At 39.2% G+C, this 23058-nt stretch overlaps 1 protein-coding gene across 1 annotated transcript in view; it reads right to left on the bottom strand.

The window, feature by feature from the left end:
• The window catches only part of Myo5a (myosin VA), a 113652-nt gene extending 91174 nt beyond the window's left edge, over window positions 1-22478 (bottom strand). The window contains exons 1-5 of the mRNA XM_059269055.1: window positions 22452-22478; window positions 17887-17997; window positions 13032-13203; window positions 10932-11076; window positions 4463-4619 (exon numbers count right to left, since the gene is read on the bottom strand). Coding sequence (XP_059125038.1) covers window positions 4463-4619; window positions 10932-11076; window positions 13032-13203; window positions 17887-17997; window positions 22452-22478 — 612 coding nt within the window. The remainder of the gene's footprint in view (window positions 1-4462; window positions 4620-10931; window positions 11077-13031; window positions 13204-17886; window positions 17998-22451) is intronic.
• Between the last annotated feature and the right edge of the window lie 580 nt (window positions 22479-23058).

Below are 23058 nucleotides of genomic sequence, written 5' to 3'. Positions count from 1 at the left end.
AGAGAAACCTTGTCTGGAAAAACCAAAAAAAAAAGTACTATATCCACAAGACTCTAATGTTCTTTTCATTTCAATCAACAAGAAACTGCTATGCTATAGGAAGGTTATGGCTATGGTTCAGTTGAAGCATCCCTGCTTCTCTAGGACCAAGTGAACTTGAGCATGATGGATAATCTTTTTGATGTGTTCTTGAATTGAGTTTGCAAGTATTATATTGAGAATTTTTACAACAATATCTATCAGAGATTCTGACCTATAATTTTCCTTTTTGTTAAGCCTTTGTCCATAATGTTGGTATCAGGGTAATATTGGCTTTGTAAAAACAATTTAGAAATGTTCTTTCATTTTCTATTATACTAAATAATTTGAGGAGTATTGATATTATTTCTTCTTTCAAGGTCTGGTAGAATTCTGTCCTGAATCCATCTGGTCTTGAGCTTTTTTTTATGGGGGGGGGGGTTTAATTACTGTTTCTATCTCACTGGAGGTTACAGGTCTATTTAAATTATTAACTTCATCTTGATATAGCTTTGGTAGACCATATATATCTAGAAATTCATTTTTAAGTGATTTTTTTCCAATTTTGTCGAATATAAACATTTTTAATTAGAATGTCCTTATGATTCTCTGAATTTCCCCAGTGTCTGTTGTAATATCTCCGTTTCTATATCTAATTTTATTAATTTGGATTTGTGCTCTCTTTACTTAATTTGGATGAAGGTTTGTTAATCTTGTTAATCTTTTCAAGGAACAATCATCATTTTATTGATTCTTTCTATTATTATTCTTCATTTCAGCCCTGATTTTGATTATCTCTTCCTGACTACTCTTTTGGGAACTGTTTGTTCTTATTTTTCCAAGGCTTTCAAGTGTGTCCTTAAATTATTAATTTGAGATCTCTCATGTTTTTGATGCAGACACTAGGTAATATAATCTTTCCTTTTGGGATTCCCTTCATTATATCAAAATCACAGATTTTGGCAGGCTGTGTTTTCATTTTAATTCAATTCTTGGAATTTTTAGATTTCCTTCACGATTTCGACTTTGATCCAATTATCATTCATGAGTGTGTTGCTTAGTTTCCATGAGTTTGTGCCATTTGTGTGGTTTTGATTGCTGTTGATATCCAGCTTTATTCCATTATGGTCAGATAGAATGAAGAATGTTATTTCAATTTTCCTCTATTTGTTAAGGTTTGCTTTGTTCTAATATGTGATTGATTTTGGAGAAAGTTCCATGAGCTGCTGAGAAGAATATGTATTCTTTAATGTTTAGGTAGAATATTTGGTAGATATCTGCTAGGCTCATTTGATTTATGATATCAATTTGACTCCAGTTTCCTGGCTTAGTTGTTTTGTTCTCGGTGTATTGGTGAGAGTAGAAATCACTCACTATTATCACTAGGTTGTGGTCAATCTGTGGTTTTATATCAAACAGTGTTTCTTTTATAAAACTGGATACCTCTATGTTTGGTGCATATATGTTTAGGTTTTTAATTTGAGACAAGATCTTGCTATGTAGCCCTGGCTAGTTTGTAACTCACTGTTTAGCCCAGGCTGAACTCCAACTCATATTGATCCTTTTGCATTAACTTCCCAAAAGCTGAAAATATAGACATGAGTCATCAAAATTGTTATTTATTTATTTATTTTAGTTTTTTGAGACAGAGTTTCTCTGTGTAGCTTTGGCACCTTTCCTGGAACGCACTCTGTAGCCCAGGCTGGCCTCAAACTCACAGAGGTCCACTTCCCTCTGCTTCCCGAGTGCTGGGATTAAAGGCGTGCACTACCACCACCACCACCACCACCACCTGGCTTATTTTAGTTTTTTTGAGACAAGGGCTATATAGTCCAGATTGACCTCGAACTCACCATGTAGCCAAGACTCGCCTTGAACTCCTGGCCCTCTAAATGCTGGGATTACAGTTGGTATGCCACTACTTCTGCCTCCCACATTCTATTTCCATCTTTTAAATAAAAACAACCTGTTTGCAGTTGCTAAAAACTCTCTACTTTAAAAAAAATTCATTTACTTTTATTTTATGTGTACATGCAACACATGTGTGCCTGGTGCCAGAGAAGAACAGAACAGGGTGTTATATTCTTTGGAATTGGAGTTTGAGGTGCTTGTAAACCACTATGGGGTGCTAAGAACCAAATCCAGGCCCTCTGCAGGAACACAAAATACTCTTATTGCTTCTGCCTCGGTCTCCAAGAGCTTGGATCACAGTAATGAGCCACCATGCCTGGCAAGAGCAGTGAGGACTCTGAGTGATCTCTCCAGGCTGGAAAATTCTCTACTTTTTGTATATGGTATTGGGAACTGAACCCAGGGACTTGTAATGAAGCTGTCTACTGCTGAATTACATCCCTCAATGGTCCTTTATCAAGGGAACTCTTGATCTAAACCCAAATACGTAAACAGTAATACAGAAAGAGAACCTTTATATTTTTTTTTTTGCTCATCTCAGCAAACAACTCCTCTTAATTACATTTTATTAAAAAAAAGTGTTTGTGTCCATTTTAAAATTTTAATATCATTCCTACTAACAAAACTCAAATTTACTGTAAACCATGACAACAAAACAATGTAGCTGTTTTTTGAAAGAGGTAGAAAATTGCTTTTGACGTTATTTTAAAAAGGTCATTGGGACGTATTCCCAAAACAAACTCAAATTCTAGTTTTGGATGATTTATCCTAGAAAACCTGGGACTTCCTAAAGCTCCGACAATCAAGATTTTAGGATATTCCAATATTAGGAACTAGGATGTCTTAGGGCTCTGTCAAATACTAGGAATCTGTTGCACTAGGGGAAAATGGATAAAAGCCTAAAATAAGCCCTGTTGTTTTTGAACTCAAGTTAAAAACTGGCTCCACAAAATGTATTGCTCCTATATAATTATATATATTAACATCAGTAGCATCCACTACTATATACAGAGCTAAATCCTTTCAAAACCTTAATTTTACATTTTACTACTTCCCTGTGGCACAGCCACCCGCTCCCTCCTGCTGATGTTATAACAGAAACCTCCTCCTCCTTCCTGCAGCACACCTAACTTTGGAAGCCTCTCCACTTCCTCAGAGTATCTTGTGTAGGCCATCCAGGAATGGGAGTCCTGTTGCTCTAAGGGGCAGCCATGTAGACAGAGGTCACAGCAGCGGTTTAGGGATGTCACACACAGCACTGCAAACCAGGCACAATTAATTACCTCTCGTCAGTTTACTGCAAGAACCACCTGTACCAAGGCACATCAGTCAATTGAGTCCATCTGTGTGTGGCTGAGAACGAGAACTTGATAGGAAAAAGACAGGGATGAAATCATGCCCGTGTGAATTTTTACATGAAGGGTTTGTTTCTGCCTGTCCTGATTTCTCTCCATTTAATGAAATCTATTTTTCTCATTTTTCACAAAGCTATAACTTCCCTGAAGTACTAGTAACAAGCAATTCTCTTCCAGCAACAAATCTTTAAACATCAAATTGTCATACATCCAATCCCCTTGTTTTTGGCACAGGCATTTCTACTTTGTATGTGGCCTTGACTTTGGCTTGGTTTGGTTTTTCTGAGGCAGATTCTCACTCTGCTGCCCACTGGCCTCCAGCTCATGGTGGTCTTCCTCCCTTAAGCCTCCCCAATGCTGGGATAACAGGCATAAACCATCATACCCATCCGACTTTTGAAGGTACATTATCTTCTCATAGTTATTTCCTTTCTCAAGAATTTATAATTTTGAATTTCTTTACTAAGACACACCTGTATAACACATTTGCTTTTCTTTTTTGGTTTTTTTTGAGACAGGGTTTCTCTGTGTAGCCCTGGCTGTCCTGGAACTAGCTCTGTAGACCAGGCTGGCCTCAAACTCACAGAGATCCATCTGCCTCTGCCTCCAGAGTACTGGGATTAAAAGTACACACCACAACTGCCTGGCAACAGTTTTATTTTTTTCTAAAAGTAAAAAATGCTCATGTGATTAGGGTTTATATATGTAATTCAGATTTGGGGAAAAATTAAAATTTGTAGCTAAAGAGGTTGAACTAAGCATAGAAAATGTATCATAGGTAAAAGGATACAGAACTCACTCTTGCTTGATTGAGAGCAAATCCTGTTTTGGAAGGAGTATAAACAAGTACTCAGGACTGGGAGGAATGAGTAACTTTACCTCTGTACAAGGAACAATAGACATGAAGAAGTGCTGCCTGGTATTATAGGCAGAATTCTTTCTGAAAGTTAGAAGTACATTATGGAGTAATGAAGATTCCTCTACATCTAGGATTTACTCAAAACACCCACCTTCAGAATTTTCACTTTTCCTAGATCTCTTACTAATAGACAGAAAATAATTCCCTTAGTTTTAGTGGCTGGAAACCTTAGACTTTCTGACATGTACTACAGTAATCAAGTTTTCAGCTCCTTTCTTAATCAGAGACTATATAAAAAGGTCGAGAGTGTTGTTCTTACCTCCATGATGGGGTTGGAGGCCAAGACCTTTTCCTCGACATTGGCCTCACTGGCAGAACCACTTACAGTTGCGAAGTATCGCATGGCATACTTAGCTGAGACCGTCTTTCCTGCGCCCGACTCTCCACTTACAATGATGGACTGATTTCGTTCATCCCTATAAAACAAATAAGCGTGACTGCCAGTGCATCTACTTCAGAATGCGATGACTTACGTGCCTTTCTCCCCATGAGGCAGAGTGAGTTTCTGCTAGATCATATATACAAGGTAGAAGCAAATATATTTATTTGAAACATATAAACGTATTTGAAACAAATAAATGTATTTATTTGAAACTATATTTAAAAACATAGTATTTCGTAATAAGAATGACTACCTATAAACAAGACAGAAAAGAAGGATATATCATTAACTTACGAGAATTATATAACTAAGAACAACTCTGTATTACAGGCATTCTGAATTTTCCATGTGTGTATCTTACAGTATTTTATTCATGGACATTTTCATTGGCATTTTATAATATCGTCAGCTACCATAGAATAAAAGAGGAATATTCTTTGGATCCACAACAGAAGAATTTAGGGGGAAAAATTTTTTAATTAAAGTTGTATAAAATCATTTGAAATATTTCAAATCTATCTGCTAATGATCTGTGAAGTAGATTTTCCCATAAGCTCCTGTTCCTACCAATCACTCACAGCACCAGATAAGAATCCATTTTGTTGGCTAATTTCATTTAAAAAATGCAATCACATTCATGGCTGAAGATACAGTAATAGAATACCACTATTATGTTTTGTGTGTGAAGATGAAGCCTAAGTTACAATGGAGACCCCAGGATGTTGGAGATGTCAGACCGGGAGGCACTGATTTGGGAGAGCTGCATGCAGAGAATGGAGTGACCACAAAAGAGAGCTATTTGCTCACTGTGGGTGGTGAAGCTGGAAGGGCTGGAAGAGTGGAGCTACCCAAGCCTTTGGAACCATGTTAGACACGGAACTGCAGAATTTGGTATTTTTCCTGCTGAGTTTTAGTCTTGCTTTGTTCTGACCATTCCTTATTTTGCCCCCATTCTTACCTGCCGCAATGGAGATTTTCATTCTGTGCCATTATATACCGGAAGTATGTAATTTGTTTTATAAATATATATATATTTATATATATATAGTTTTGTTTTTGTATTTCAAGACAGGGTTTCTCTGCGTAGTTTTGGTGCCTGTCCTGGAACTCACTCTGTAGACCAGGCTGGCCTCGAATTTACAGAGATCCTCTTGGCTCTGTCTCCCGAGTGCTAGGATTAAAGGTGTGTGCCACTATCGCCCGGCTTGTTTTATATTTTATAAGAGCTTGTAGTTAAGAAATGGCTTTGAGTCTCACATGAGACTTGGACTTGGAATTTTTAAACAGTGTGTGGACTGCCAAATACTATGGTAACTTTAGAATTTGACTGACTGCATTTTACATCATGAGCTAGCCATGAGCCAAGGGGACAAGAAGTGAAAGGTTATGGTTTTAAAGTGATGTGTTTGGTGTCAAACTGACAATGGCTAAAGCTGTGATGTTTAAACTGATTGTTAAATTGATCAGATTTAGAATCCCTGGTTATGTCTGTGAAGGACTATCTAGACTTGGTTAATTGAGTAAATTCTACCACAAGTGTGGCAATACAATTCCAGGGGCTGGGGTCCTGAGGAGAAAATGAGCTGATCATCAGCATTTATCTCTATTTCCTGGCTGATGATGCAAAGTGGTTTCTTCTGCTGTGACCTCCTGCCACAAAGGACTAGACCTTAGAGTGTGAGCCAAACAATCCCTTCCTTCCTCAAATTGCTTTTGTCACGTGCCTTGTTACAGCAACGATCAAAGTAACTGATGTGGCCCGGTGGTGGTGGTGGTGGTGGTGGTGGCGGCGGCGGCGGCGGCGGCGGCGCACACCTTTCATCCCATCACTAGGAGGCAGAGCTAGGCAGATCTCTGTGAGTTCTGAGGCCAGCCTGGTCTATAGAGATCGGGACAGGCACCAAAACTACACAGAGAAACCCTGTCTCGGGGAAAAAAAAAAAAAAGTAACTGATGCAGAGAGGAAATTTTTTTATATTTTAGTCCATATTCACTTGGGTCCCTTGTTTCTGGGACATGCTGACTCACAGCACAGAACAAGGAAGCAAAAGCAAAGCTGCTCCCCTCATGGCAGCCAGGAAGCAGACAAAACTGAGAAGGGGAAGGATGAGAAAAACCCTTGAAAGATATATTCCCAGCAGCCTATTTCCTTCCTATTTCCTTCAGCCAGGTTGTACTTCCTAATAGCAGATTCAGTTTGGAACTCATCAATGGATTAACTCACTGAAGAAGTCAGTGCATTCATTATCCAATTGTCTTTCAATAACAGTACCAAATCTTCAGCACACAAACCTTTGAGCCATTGTATACTAATATTATAACACAGGGCATATACACATGTGGTACAAAACCTGACTTAGGATGTACTGACTGAAAGTCATAAAGCATCTGTATAAAACCATCCTTCCAAGGTAGCATGCATTACACCACACCCATTATATAACGAGGATACTTGGCACCACATGGTAGCTGAGTCACCATTGTTAACAGGAGAGATTTCATCATCCATAAGAGTAATTTTCCACTTAGCCAATGAACCCCAGGATACCAGAGCATTCAGAAACCACATAACTAAATGAAAGAAGGGATGGCCTAAGAAAGGCCTGGTCATAATAAAGTCAGAAGTAATAAAAGCAGTGACAATGTCTGAATGGATGGAAGAAGACTGAAGAGATGATGCTTCACAAAGATGAAAGGAAGAACTTGAATCTGAATTCCAATTAGTATTTTTCCAAGTGTTTCTGCACTTATCAGCCAATGTAATTTTAAACCCTGGAAGAGAAGGACAGACACTCTCTTGTCCTCTTTGGAGAAAACAACAGAGGAGTTAGTTTGACTAAAGTTGGTGACTGGATGCCAACAGCGGGTGGTCACAGCCTAACTGCAGGGATCTGGGGAGGTCTCTAGTAGACTCCCTCTGCTTTGCTATGTCGCTCCTTAGCATGGTCTGTCCTTCACCAAGAAGAAGAAAAATGCCCATGCATTAATACTATCATACATAACAATAACAAATACATTTCACACTACACTGTACGGTCAAGCTAGACCACTTGTGAAACTGTTCCATCTTATAGTTGATTAAACAGAGATCCTGAGATTTAAGTTCTGTGATTATTAGGAGAGAAGCAATTAGTACAAACAGCTTTTTTAAAAAACTATATCCAGGTTAATTAGACAGTACTAACTTTTTTTTTCAATAAAAACCATAAATGAAACTTATGAACATTGCTCTCTATGACTCACAAAGGACAGGAAATATATAAAATTAAGATAATACCCCACCACATAGCTATAAGAAAACAAAACTAAATTTTGATGTTTTAATCAAACTAATACTGTGATATTGGTAAAGGTGGGGTGGCTCAGAAGGTGAAGCCAGTTGGCTAGGTACTAAGTCTGATGAACTGAGCTCCATCCTTGAAATGCACATGGAGAGAGAACTGACTCCTGTAAGTTTTCCTCTGTGCTAACACACACACACACACACACACACACACACACACACACACACACACACCACACCACACCACACCACATACAAATAAATAGTTTTAAGATGAGAAAAGACAAGAATGTGAGAAAAGGAATACAAGAGGAAAAACAGACACTGAACTCTGTTCACCTTTTCTCCTCTAGAAGTCAACAGGGCCACTAAAAGTAAGAGTGTGACAGTATGTCACAAGGGCACACTGTCCTGTAAGGAGCATGTTTAGAATGGAGATGGGGCCTGATCATTCTAAGTAAAACACCTATAACAGGGCTAACACGGTGGCTGTACAGGTAAAGGCACTTGCCACCAGACCCCTTTCTGGCCTCCTCAGGTGCTGCGCCAACATGGAGCACACACACACATGCAATAAAGAAATAAACTAAGATGCTACCTCCCACCCCTACCACGTACACATGACCCACTCGTCCTGTAACTTCTTCATCTCTAGAAAGGGAACTGCTCACTTTCCAGCTCTCAGAACTAATCCTGTTGTCATTCTGACTCCCACTTCTTCTTACCCTTCATCAGCCAGTTTTTTCCCAGTTCCATCTTAAAAATATATCCAGAACCTATTTCTTCTCACCATCCTCATTAATATTCTGAACTAAATTGTCCTTTCTCACTCAGCTCACTGACTAACCTCCTACCTCACCCCCTGACTTCTACCCCAGCTTGCTGTGCTTGTTACTGTAAAGCTACTCTGATGTGATTTCAAAGTGTAGAAAAGAGCACACCTAGTAAAATGAAGTTCTGCTTACTCTTCCCTCCGATGCAGGAGCTGTCCACTCGCTGTGTTTCTCTGTTTCTCTCAGTCTAATGCTGTCGGCAACATTGTGAGTGTAGGTTGTAAATATGGATACTCCTACCTCCTTCATGATGGTTCCTAAGTAGAGCTTTGTTCTCACCAATTTATACTGACACAAATCAGGAAGGTTAATATCACTATAATCAATCGTCCTAGTGACAGCTGACAAGCCTAAGCCTTATTTACTTTTATTCTGTTCCAGGCTTTGTTTGTGGGGTGGGACTTTTATCTAGTTCGTTGCTGCATCATGTCCAGGACAGTGGTAGGTTTTTGGATTGTGATTTTGAAATTTCTGTCAGTAATGATGAATGTATCTTTCCTAAAGATGTGAGGGGTTTGTAGGAACAGTGGTGATGGGAAACACCAAGATTCATATCTGGGGAAGACGGCATGTTTATTGGGTAAGGGAAAAAAAGGTAAGAAATGATTCCTGACTAAGCCAAAGCAAATACTCTGCTTGGTGACTGTAGCAGATTTTGTGGGTGCAGATTTATTCATATAAGTGATAAATATCCTAACTGAAGCATATTTTCAAACTATAAGAGAAAATTAGGCAAAAAAAAAAAAAAAGCAACCAACAACCTTCAGTTAAGAAATTGTACTGACTGACTCATGGGGAATATCACGTGGGATGAGGAGAATGCCAGGAAGCAAGCTGAATCTACTGACATTTGAGGGTTGCCACAATGAGGAAAGAACCATGCTTTCAGATCTAAGAAGAGCATTGGGGCTGAGAATGTGCTTAGCATATGCAAAGCTCTTACTTTGATCCCTTGAGTCAAAGAAAGCATTTCTGAGAAGTCGTATAATTCTTGAAGTATTATGAAATTCTTCAGAGATCAATGTTAGAGTCTAGCAGTCCACGGGACTTCCTCTCTGACCTGAGGGTCTCAGGCTGCACCTCTGGAACTAGAAAAATCAAGTACTGGATGGCACTGCCAGCCTAGAGGAGGGTGCACTGACAGATGGAACTTTCTCAATATTAAGCTTTAAACTTCGGATAATCATTACCATTTTATAGCATTTATCAGGTATAATGTAGCATATTATATACTGTTAGTTCACTTAGTAATTTTATATTCAATATACTAATATTTTAGTGTCAGACTAATTGAATTTGAAAGATGATCTTCCTATTGATGAGACCTTAGAAAAATTATACAACTTCTCTGAGCCTCAGTTTTACCACTTGTAAAATGAAGTTTTAATGTAATATGAAATTTAATAACAACACCAAACTCAAAAAGTTATGAAGATAAATTTTGTTAGTAAATTGAAAGTATATAGTTAACTTTAGCTCTTATTAGAAGTATTATCATTATTATTAAAATGTACTATTATTATTAAAACTTCAATGGGCTCTTTCATTGAAATAATTCTAAAATTATGTCATTCTTTGGCCCAAAAATGTACATTGGTTGCAAAAGTGAAAATAAAAGCCTCTGTAATGTTAGCTTCTTTTCTATTCTATAAACTGCTTTGGGGGTTTCCCATGGCATATCTTACCAAGTTCCTCCTTCTAAGAAGAAGAAATTAGTTAACTTATTTATGTACCCACCCCTTCACATTACAACATGTCATTTATTTTATTTCCCAGTCTCTGCCCTCAAAGGTTCGGGTTCTGTGGGTGACGGGAGACACTTTGCAGATGTTCTGTATACACACATATATTTTTAATTGCTACAAACAGATAATTTCCTTTGCCAGCTCCTATGTCTCTTAGTTATCTGGTCCTTGCTGAGTGACATTAGAGAAGTCACTTCTTACTAAGGTCATTACTAAACTCTGACTCTCTCACCTGTCCCTGCTCTGTCACAGGAGCATGATGAGATTCTGAAGGCAACTGAAAAACAAGCTATATGATCTGTTTATAAATGGGAGATGTTAATATTTAATTAAACAGTCCAGACAGTCTGAGACAAATTGGCCAAAGGTACTTAGGCAATAACTATTTACAAGTCCTCATTCTTTTTAAATACTCATAACACAGCAAAGAATAAATTACCTTATCTAACAAGAGCCATGAAATGATGATAGAAGTTCCTACCAACCTTGCCATTTGCTTATACGCCTCTTCAGCTACTGCAAAGATGTGAGGATCCATGTCACCCATGTTCTGGCCACTGTATGCATTAATAATGTCTTCTCCATAAATAGGCAGCTGTTCATAGGGATTTATAGCTACTAGGACTATTCCTGGGGAAGAAGGGCGAGAAAGAAAATGAAGTCAACAACATCCCAATGGGCACATCAAACTTGGTAAAGTAAGGCAGCACAAAACTTTGTTTCAATTTAGTTGATATTAAACTAATGAATTGCTCAAAGATCAAAATACACCACAGTCCTTGGCATTCTAAATTATTATACATAGTCCTAACTAATCTGGACTAGATTGTTTAAAATAATGTGACTTGGATAGGGATGGAGCTCAGAGCAGAGGTCTTGTCAATCATTGGAAAGCTCTGGGTTTTATCTCCATTGTGGAAAAAAGAAGTAATAATGTCTTAAGCAATTTAAATATCTTCATACTTAGTTAAAACAAACTGGGGCTGAAGAGATGGCTCAGGGGTAAAGATCACTGCTCTTGCAGAGGACCTGAGTTCAGTTCCCAACACCCATGTCAGGCAGCTCACAACTGCCTGTAACTCCAACTCCTAGCAATCAGACCCTCTTCTAGACTTTGCAAGCACCCAAATGCATGTACACACACACACACACACACACACACACACACACACACACACTCCCTATACATACAAACAATAAAATAAAAATTTTAAAAGCTCATTTCTAGAAATTTATCCAATGAAGTAATGAGAGATTCATTCAAAGGGTTTTCTTTTAGAAGGACATCACACTGGTAGTCATACAGTGAAAACAGAAATAAACAAAATATATACTATAATCATTGTGATTCTACATGAGCATTTTTCCACACCACAAAACACATGCTTCTGAAGAACATTAAATGTCATAGAAAGTGGAGATAGGTTGAGGATCAGAAGTTCAAGGTTATCCTCAGCTACATAATGAGTTCCAAAACAGTCTGGGCTATATGAGTCTCAAAAGAAAAAAAATCATAGAAAAATATGACATATGTGCAAAAAAGTAAATTGAGGGTCTGGAGAGACGGCTCAGTGGTTTGGAGCACTGCTATTGCAGAGTACCTGGGTTTGGTTCCCAGCACTACATGGTGGTTCATAACCATCCATAACGCCAGTTCCAGGGTATCTAATACTCTCTTCTGACCTCCACAGGTACCTGATACACTACACATGTGGTATATATACATACATGCAGACAAAACACTCCTACACATAAAATAAAATAAGTCTAAAAATATAAATTGAAGAAAAATAAGGAAAATATTTAAATAGGGACAAAGAAAGGTTATCATTGAGAATATATGAGACATAAATCCTCCTGAGAGGAAAAATGGCTGTGCCTGCTTAAACAGACAACAGTGAAGACAAGATAAACATGACATGGGTCAGCAAGCCAACGGACACACGGGAATGAATGAACACCAGATCTGGACCTCAGAAGAACCATGATTAGTAAGACAGAGGGATGGTCATGAGGGAGAAGAGCCAGAGAAGTGGGAGGAAAAAAATACGAACAAAGTAGACAGAGAAAAACACAGACAGATGGGCCAGGAGAAGAACTGAGGCCGTGCACACATGCTCAAGCTTCACTTCTGAGAAAACCGTCATGAGCTGGGCTGCTGACAGCTAATGCTGCGGGAAGGAGACAGGCTCACCACAATGTGTCCGTCCTGGGTGTCTAGGTGAGGATAAAGGCAGCGCCGATCCTGCACCTGCACCAAATGCCAGTGTGGGGACATCTACTCTTCATGGAGCGGGTTTTCACAAGATGAAAAGAACGGGTGACTTCAGCACTGATTCTGATGTGACTGGGAGGGGAGGGTCCCAAAGACGGACCTTTTTATGTTGAGTGAAATCGTGTAAATTCACAAATAACTTTATTTGGCATGAAATGTAACTAGCTAGTGAATACTGGTGAACCTTTCTGGTAACTTTGAAGTGATTTTTGTATGTATGAAAAATTCAACCAAGCTGGCTTTGCCTGTGTGCACTTCCATCACTACCTCCACCAAAGGAAAGCTTGCAGCTCATCAGCAAAGCACTCACCACAATACGTATAGATGAGTTTGGAATCAATGAAGCGAACTCGGAGATTATGCAGCACAGCAGGCTCATGAAGATAGCTGAGGGCTGTGAGATCATTTTCACCCACAAGGATGTCAGGGTTCCGTAAGTGAGGCAGCTCCTTGGTCTTTGGATCTAGACGGTATTCCAAATCCTGAGGACAGAGGATGGAACAGCTATGTCAATAAAGATGAACATGAAACAGGCCTACGCACTTGATTATTTCCTTTTTCTGATTTGCCTCTTGGCTTTTATATGTATTTGTTTCCTGTCATTTTTCCATTATCAGAAAAACTGGTAAAAATGGCAAACAATAAAGAGTGGCTTTTTCATCAGACATAAATATGCATAAATAATTTAAGGTTTTATTTTCATATTTAATTATGCACATGTGTGTAGTGTGTAAGGATGTATGTGTGTACATGATGCAGCTGTCCAGAGTCTAGAGAGGACATTTGATTTCCTGGAATTGGAATTATAGGCATGAGCTGCCCAATGCAGGTGCAGGAAACCAATCTCTGGTCCTCTGGAAGAGCACTACATACTTTTAACACTGAGCCGTCTCTCCAGCCCCACTGTAATAATTTTTTGTTAATATAGTTAAAGAAGTCAGAGCCTAGAGATTTTAACCCCAAAATTTTAACCATTAGATGAGTTCTCATCTCCCTCTTCACTCCACGTATGGGGAGAGATAGATAGTATAGATGTCAAGAGCTCAGCTCTGGAGTCAGACTGACCTAGGTTCAAACCCTTAACTTCCATGTGGCTTTGTGTGCATTATTTAAACTAAAGCTTTCATTTGTAAGATAGTTTAACAAAAATAGCTCAAAAAGTTGTGGCAAAAATTAAAGAAGCAATGCTTGGCACACTCTACGACCCCCTAAGAGCTCCAAGAATCCTCTGAAATTATGTGTCACACTGCATGTACATATTTGGGAACAATAATGCATACTTTTCATTAGATGTTAATGAGGTTCCTGGACCCAAACATTAAGAAGTACCATGTGGGCTGGTAAGATGGCTCAGTAGGTAAAGGTTTTTGCAGTTAACCTGATGACCTGAGTTTGACCCCCACATAGTGAAAGGAAAGCAACTCCTGAAGTTGTCCTCGGACTGCCATATGCACACATCATGGCAGGAATGCATATGTGCACACATACGTGAATATGCACACTAAATGTCAAAATAAGTTTAAGAAGTACTATGCATTATAAAATCATAGGCATATGGGACTTTTTGACAATGCCAATTACGGAAGCTGCCACTCTACTATATATTAAGGACAAATAGCATAGGACAGATGAGAAAGGGGAAAGGTAAGTTCAGTTATAATGGAACCTGCTAGTTTGTCACTACTGAAGATGTACAGAGAGGTCAAATATTCAATCAGGTATGAACGGATTACAGTACAGGAAAGGCATGACGCTTTGTGCCTTTCCCTCAGTGTTTTGTCCTTTTCTGTGGCTGACTGCTCACTGCATTGACTGTCAATCCACAACTGTTTCCTCACTGTTCCAGTCCGGGTCCTCTAAATTCCCCTCACTACATTCTGCTTGCCTGCTCACCTACAATGTAATGTTTGGGGTTGGGAACCTCATTTACCTTTTCTGTTTATGTCTAAATAGTGTGAAAATATGGGCTGATAGCAAGCCCTGGAGGGTGTGGGGTTTTAGAAATGCTCATGATCATCATGGTTTGATAACACAATTCATCATATGACTCCAGAACAGCAGAAGGACATCCCAGAATGTTCTTCTCAGTCTTCATGGGAGGATAGGGCAGTTGTTTGGTCAATGTGGGAAGAAAATGGAACTGGATATTAAAGAAGACACTAACAAGGCGAGGGTCATCTATAACATATTTATGAAAATTTCCTCTTGGAATGGATATAATCTGCTTCTCTGAAATGACTAGTCATTATCAAATAAATATGCATTTCTAATATTGCAAAGACCATGTTTTTTCCTATTGTATTCTAGGACCTAAAATACTTTATTTCCTAAAAAAGACATTGGTTAGTTGTAGGGAGACTTTGGCTATTTTTATTTACTTATACCCTGTTCTAAGAATTACTCCTCCTCCTCTTCCTCCTCTTTTTCTTCTCTTTTTGTTTGGTTTTGGTTTTGGTTTTGGTTTCTCTGTGTAGTTTTGGTGCTTGGCCTAGATCTCGGTCTGTAGACCAGGGTGGCCTTGAACTCACAGCAATCCACCTGGCTCTGCCTCCTGAGTGCTGGGATTAAAGGCATGGGCCACCACTGCCCAGCTTGTTTTTGTTTTTGAAACACAGGATCTCATGTATCCTAGGCTGGCCCTAAGTAATTCAGGATAACTCACAAACTTCTGATTCTCCACTCTACTTCCCAAGTGCTGGGACTACAGTGTGCTTGACTATATACCAGGCTGATGCCTTGCTTTTGTTAATTACACTGACTTCAGGCAAATCTGTCTGATGCCTCTGAACCCTAATTTCCTTATTTGGCAAACAATAACAATATCACCTACCAACCCATAGAGCTGTGAACTGACATTAGAATATATAGCCCAGCAGGTCAAACAGAGTGTCTAATACTACGAAGCAGATGAGTAATAAATGTTGGATGTTGTAATTCTGTAGTTTGACATTCAGGGCTTTCTTAATTTGGTCTAATTCTCTACCAAGTCTCCTTGTCTCAGCTATGTTTTCCTGAAATCCATGTTCATGGTGCCTTCTCTAAAACACAAACTACACTATTTGTATTTTAAAACACTGTAATTGCTCCCTATACACTAGTGAAGTATAAGAGTTTTATCAAAAATACCAAGTTCCCTGTGGTATTTTTTTTACTATTAATTATGAAAGCTTGGCCTTTTCCCCAACTAGCTCTTAAATTAACTTGTTTTTATTAATCTTTATTCTGCCATGTGGCTCAGTTACCTCTCCTCTGTACCGTATGTCTACTTCTTCAGTGTCTCACTGGGATCCCCCTGCCTGAGTTCCTCTCTTTGCCTGGAAGTCCTACCTAGTCTCTCCTGCCTAGCTATTGGCCATTAGCTCTTTTTTTTTTTTTTTTTTGGTTTTTCGAGACAGGGTTTCTCAATGTAGTTTTGGTTCCTGTCCTGGATCTTGCTCTGTAGACCAGGCTGGCCTTGAACTCACAGCAATCTGCCTGGCTCTGTCTCCTGAGTGCTGGGATTAAAGGCCACCACCGCCCGGCTGCTATTAGCTCTTTATTAAACCAAGCACTCTGACACATCTTTATACAGCATAAATAAATATTCCACAACATTTTCCCCTTTTTGTCTAAATAAAAAGGAAAGGGTTTAACTCCAACACAGTGAACTATACATAAAAGAACAATTATCAGGTAGGAATTACACTCGCACTGTCCAGTCCATTTGGTTTTGGTTTGCATGCCACCCTCACTTCACATCCTAACAACACAGCTTGTTCTCTACTATGTATGTCTTCCCAGGCTATGGCCATGCTTTCCAGGGTGACTATGTATGTCTTCCCAGTCAACGGCCGCACTTTCCAGGGTGACTACGTATGTCTTCCCAGTCAATGGCCACACTTTCCAGGGTGACTATGTATGTCTTCCCAGTCTATGGCCATGCTTTCCAGGGTGACTATGTATGTCTTCCCAGTCAATGGCCACGCTTTCCAGGGTGCCTGAAATGAAATGTCACCTGTGCACATCCTTCATTTAGTGTTTACCTGACTCACTAGCTCCCTCTGATCATACATTCCTCTGACCTATCTTTTATTTTGTTTGTATTATATCTTGTGCCATACTATTGCAAGTGTGCTCCTCTCTTACCTGGAAATGATGTCAAAAACCATGCCTTTTGACAGTTCTTAGCATAGTTATGGTAGCTAATAGCAGTTACTTTAATATGCATTTGTTGAATGAAAACACATACCTTTCTAAATATCCACCCCATGGGTTGGGGGTTATTAACTCAAGGAAGAGCAACTTAGCATATTCCTTGGGCTACACCACTGAGGAATATGACTCCCCATCCCTAGACACCATTTACCATCCGTAACTCTTCAGGGAGGGGTGGGGCCTTATACAATCTTTTTCTATCATGCTGTAATGTTTCTAGACCTAGTCCTGTGCAAGCAGTCACTGCTATGAGTTCAAGGTGCAATAGCCATGTCATGTCAGGAAAACAGCATTTCATAGAAACCCTATCCTAACATCCTCCAGCTCTTACATTCTTTCTCTCTCCTCTTCTGTAATGTTCTTTGAGCCTTGGACAGGGTAATATAGATCCCCATATAGGGCTGAGCACTCAACACTGGGACTGTAAATTCTTTAAAGAAAATGAATGCCACAAAGTTCTGTTTATGAAAAAGTGTGACATATCCTGTCAAATGCTTTGGAACCAAGATGAGTTCACTCACTCAGAATGCAGCCAGTCAGAGGCATGGCTGCTTGTAAGGTCTTCTGGTGACTACCAAAATGCTTCATATACAACAGCTCCTTAGTAAATATTTCCAAAATACCAAATCTTAGACTGGCACTTAGTTAATATGAAGTAAGTGCAATGCTGTCCTAAACATAAAATATGGATGCACAGGCATATCTTTAGTATTAAAATTAGATATTAAGGCAAATTTGATAATCATGATAAATGTAGAAGCTAAAATGATGCTGTTTTAAAGCATGTCTTGTTTTCACTGTCCTCTATGTAGAGTACAGAAAAAGTATCATTTTTATTAAAATAGTAAATAACAATATTAGAGTAATCCAACATTTACACTATAACTGGGATTAAGTGAATTATAGTAAGATTTTTCTCTTCCACCCTCCAGCTCTTCAGTCTAAACACAAAATGAAGGTAAAGTCCTTACCTGCCCTTCTTCAAGGTGAAGCAGGAGCACTTTATCTCCAGGCTTATAATCTTTCAGCAACTCTGCTGACTTCCACACTTCCTCAGGATCAGGTATCCAAACCCTGGCAAACTAGAAGGCAAAAAGGAAAAAATTTAAGCTAGCAAAAATCAATCACCTAACAATCATATATAACATGCCATATTACAACTTTACTTATAATTAATTTATTGAAAAGGCATCTTAAGCAAGGTATGGTGGTGCATGTCTACAATCCAGCACTGGAAGGAAAAAGGAGGATCAGAAATTCAAGGTCAATCTTAGCTATATAGTAAGACCTGGAACCCTGTTTCAAAAACAAAACAAAACAAAACAAAATAAAAAAAGACTCTGGGCTATATGAAATTTGCGTTTTGTTTGTTAGTTTGTTTGAGACAGCATTTTATTACACAGTCTAGCTTGGCCTTGACCTCACAGTCCTCCTGCTTAGGCCTGCTGAGTATTGTGATTACAGGTATATAACATGCCTGCCATGACACTTTTAAAATTAGAAAAGTAGGTTAGCCCCAGTACTACTACCGTTCCCAAAGTATATAAATAATATGCTCTGAAAAAAAATAACTAAAATTAAAGCCTGGCTTTGCTTTATATAGTAAATGTAATTTGGGGTAAAAATTTACATATAATGTCTATTTTCAAAGTTCTAGGATGGTAATTCGACAGCATAGTCATCTCTCTATGGTAGCATTTGCAATCTAAATCTTTCATTGTGGTTTCATCATCTGCAAAGCCTTGGTGACTTCCCAGATACCCTTCAAGAACCATTCTTGTGGGGAGGTAAGAAATAAGCATGTGGCCTTAAGCCACAGGTGACTTATAGACTGTATATCTACAATTTTCTTTGAAAAATTATTTTGATGCTTATTTTAAAAGTTGAAGAAAACATTGTTATTTGAAATTTTGCACATATTATTTTATGAAGATTAATGGAAATGGTATTTGGCTAGCAATACACTTGGCTCAAGCTCAATATCATGAAAATGTGTGATAATCACCAAAAGTCCTAAGACTATAGTCTCAACTAGTTGTTCTCTGGATCTAAGCCAGACAGGTGATTTTGAGAAAAAGTACAATATGTATTAATATGCATGAATCCTACTAACACCACAGTGAAGCAGCATGCAATGTCTGCTTAGACTCTCCAAGAAGGAATTGCCCTTTAAAATATAAGTACAGTTGTCTCAGTTGTTATCCAAGCCAGTGGGAACTCATGAACTTTAGAACAACAGCTGTGGAGCTTGCATGGGACTGGAATAGGCCCTCTGCATAAGTGAGACAGTTGTGCAGCTTGGCCTGCTTAAGGGGCCCCTGGCAGTGGAATCAGGATCTATCCCTGTGCATGAGCTGGCTTTTTGGAGCCCATTGCCTATGGTGGAACATGCTGCACAGCCTTGAAGCAGGGAGGAGGGGCTTGGACCTGCCTCTACTGAATGTACCAGGCTTTGTTGACTCCCTGTGGGAGGCTTTACCTTTTTGGGGGAGGGGATGGGGGTGAGCTGGGAAGGCTGGGGAGGAGTGGGAGGAGGGATGAGAGGGGGATCTGTGGTTGTTATGTAAAATGAATAAAAAATTTCTTAATAAAGAAAAAAAAAGTACTAAGAAAAAAGAAAAGGAAAGAAAATATGAGTACAGGGCTGTGAAGATGGTACCGCAGGTAGAGTGCTTGCCACTAAGCCCCAGGATATAAATTCAATCCCCGGGACCCATGTGGTAGAATGAGAGAAGTGATTCCTGCAAATTGTCCTGACTGCCACTTGGCATGAGCTTCCCTGACATCCAACACACACACACACACACACACACACACACACACACACACACACACCCCACAGAGGAAATGAAGAAAAAATAGCCTTAAGTTCTAATGTTGGGTTTTATGAATAGATCATAATGTAGGACAAGTTAGATCCAGTTGGCTGAGGGAGACATTGATATAGGCCAAACTAAATCTGTACTTATATTCTCATTTTATGTAAAATCATCTCTAGATCCTCCCTCCCTATTCCCCACCTCTCTCTTCTCTCCTTCCTCCCTCCCTCCTCCCTCCCTCCCTCCTTCCCTCCCTCCCTCCCTTCCTTCCTTCCATCCTTCCAGTAATGGCAGTACTGAAGACTGAACCAATGCTAGGTAAACACTATCACTGACCTGCATCCAAACCCTTTTTCAGTTGGAAACAGGGTCTCACTAAGAAGGTTTAACTTGTTATGTAAATAAGGCAGGCCTTAAATTTATGATCCTCCTGCTATGCCAACCAAGCCATTAGAACTACAGGTGTGCACCATCATGCTCAGCTAGACTTGAATTGTGTGTGTGTGTGTATAGGTGCACATGCATGTGCATGTATGTGGAAGTGTGGAAGTCAAGAGTCGATGTTAAGTATCTTCCTCTATTGCTTTCCATCTTTTGCTTTGAGACATGGTCTGTAGCTGAACTTGGAGCTCACCAATTCATCAAAACTAAACAGCCAGCAAACTTCGGGGATCTGCCTGTCTTTGCCTCCCTAGAGCTAGGATTACAGGCATGTACTAATGGTCTAGCTTTTTATGTCCTTGCTGGAGACCTGAACTTGGGTCCTTGTGTTTATATGACAAGCACTTTACCAACTAAGACATCTCCCCGGCCCTGGGTTTCATTGTCAATAGTGAACAAGGTATAATCTACTTGGGTTTTGAGCTGAAATGACATCTGGATTTAGGTGTACACCATGTAGAGCTATTTCCAGAGCAGCTGTGATGTGACAATAGTGTAAGTTCTGCAAACCTATACCAACAGCACTCCGTAGTAAAAGAGCGATGTAAATGATCTAGTGATAAACTTAAAGGTGGGGAAAGAGAATAAAAAGGCTGTGGGTGACGGAAAGCAGAGGCGATCTAAGCCTCCAGAGAGCCTAAAGGAAAGGTCTCTGGGCAGGAAAACATTTATCTCAGCCCACCCCTGTACAAGACAGATTAGCCTCTGTACTGACAGATTTCTAAACCTTCCTTTTGAGAAACTACTATGACATAATGTAGTACTTTCAAAAAACAAAAAAAAAAATTCATTGCTCATCGCTGTGGTGTTTAGAAAGCTAGGTGTAGTGGTGTACTCAAGTAACCTGAGTTCTTGAGAGACTGAGGAAGAAGGACTGATTAAGGTTAAGGTCATCTTGGGCTACATAGTGAATTTCAGGCCAGTAAGGACAACAACATGAAATTCTGTCTCAAAAAAAGAAGACAGAAACAAAACAGAAAATAGTATATTTTATATAGATTAAAACTCACTCAATTTTTTCATTTTTCTTTTATGATTATGGAATCATAAAACAATTTGCAAAGGAAAGAGTACTGAAATTTTTAGTATGACAGAGTATGATGTTAGAACTATATTATACTATATTACATTACATTGACATATTATATCATATTAGAATTATAAGTTCTAGTCCAACTACCATACTTGCCTTAGCCTTTACTTCAGATAACTATAACACAGAGATGACAGCAACAGCAGTCTCTGTCTTAAGGGTTATACACACAGAAGCTTTGTTCAAGTGTAATAAAAAGTATTAACAATATTCAAGACAGGTAAGGTTGCTAATTTTTCTCCTTAGGAAGTGATTTGTAATGTCATATATCAAAAATGTTTAATGAAATTTGTTTTATAACTTTTTCTCTGGTACACAGTCTATAAACTGAGAACTAAAATTAAAAATCACTAATTCGACAAGAATTTCTATGTAACTTTTCTGGTTGTTTGAATGAGAACCGCCCCAGAGGTTCACATGTTTGAATACTTGGTTCCCAGTTGGTGGAACTGTTTGGGAAAGGTGAGGAGGTGTGGCCTTGTTGGAGGAATTGTGTCACTAGGGGTGGACTTTGAGGTTTGAAAAGACTTGTGCCATTCCCAGTGTGCTCTGTGTTGTGCTTGTGGATCAAGATGTGAGCTCTGAGCTGCCGTTCCAGCCCCCTTCCACCATGCCTTCATTCCTCCACCATAGACTCTCACTCTAGGAATCCGATTAAGCGCGTTTATAAATTGCTGTGGTCATGGTGTTTTATCACAGCAATGGAAAAGCATCTATTACATGCTCCACCTCTTACTTTACAAAGTTGATATTTTGTATTTTTCTCTAAAATGATCTGCTAGCTCCAGAAAAGAAAAACAAAATAAAACAACCCATAAACATTTGACATTCAAAGTCATGAAATTACTTACTACCTTGACTGATGAAAACAGAAAACCTCAATGAACCGGGTAAGCTTGTAGAGGAATGACTGGCCTTGCCTAACTAGGAGGAGACTTTAAAGAAGAACCTGTGCATTAACAGCTCATATTTCCACAGGGCTTTGCAATGAGGACTTGTCAAAAGCTGCACTTCCCAGAGCATGGTAATAATGCATTCATACAATTAGATGGCTAATGCCCTCACCTGCACATGAGGAAAGATATTTATACAGGCTTCTCTAATAATCAACTTCTTTTATCTTACTGCTACCTCTTAAGAAAGCATCCAAGGAGAAACAGCTATGAATCCTGTATATTCTTACAATTGCCTCCTTGTGCTTCTTCGCCATAGTAGTGAGAACCCAACTTTCATCCTAACATGCTTCTGTTACTTCTCACATTACCTTCCACTCCTTCCCCAGGACCCAATGCAAGTACACACAGAAACCCCAAGCAACAGGACTTAACCCATTCACTTACATCCAGCACATGGATCAAGGGACACAAGGCAAAAAGACAAGGCCTCTAGATCACAGGGAAAACCTCCAATGGGACAGAGCAGTGAGAACCCAGCATCCATCAGAAATAGGACAGATACATACTGTGGATCAATCTACCTCCTACATTAGACTATATACTCCTTCAATGTCATCTTCAAATCCCTTGAATGTTGACAAAGCAACTTGGACCAGTTGTTGGGTAGCACACATGTTGATTTTATTTAAGATCAAAGGACAAGAGATGAAAAGGCTTGGATGAGAAGAAGCAAAGGTAAACTGTAAAGGTTTAACTTGGGGTTCTCCATGGAGCCACCTTATGGTGTAAGGTCACAAGCATGTTTGGGATGGGACATGAGTAAAGTACTTAGAGAAATTCATAAAGCAAGAAGGTAAACAATGATATGAACTGTAGGAGAGTTAAAACAAGGGT

This window comes from Peromyscus eremicus, chromosome 7, assembly GCF_949786415.1.
Source record: "Peromyscus eremicus chromosome 7, PerEre_H2_v1, whole genome shotgun sequence".
NCBI lineage: Eukaryota > Metazoa > Chordata > Mammalia > Rodentia > Cricetidae > Peromyscus > Peromyscus eremicus.
This window is presented reverse-complemented; position numbering and strand designations above follow the sequence as displayed.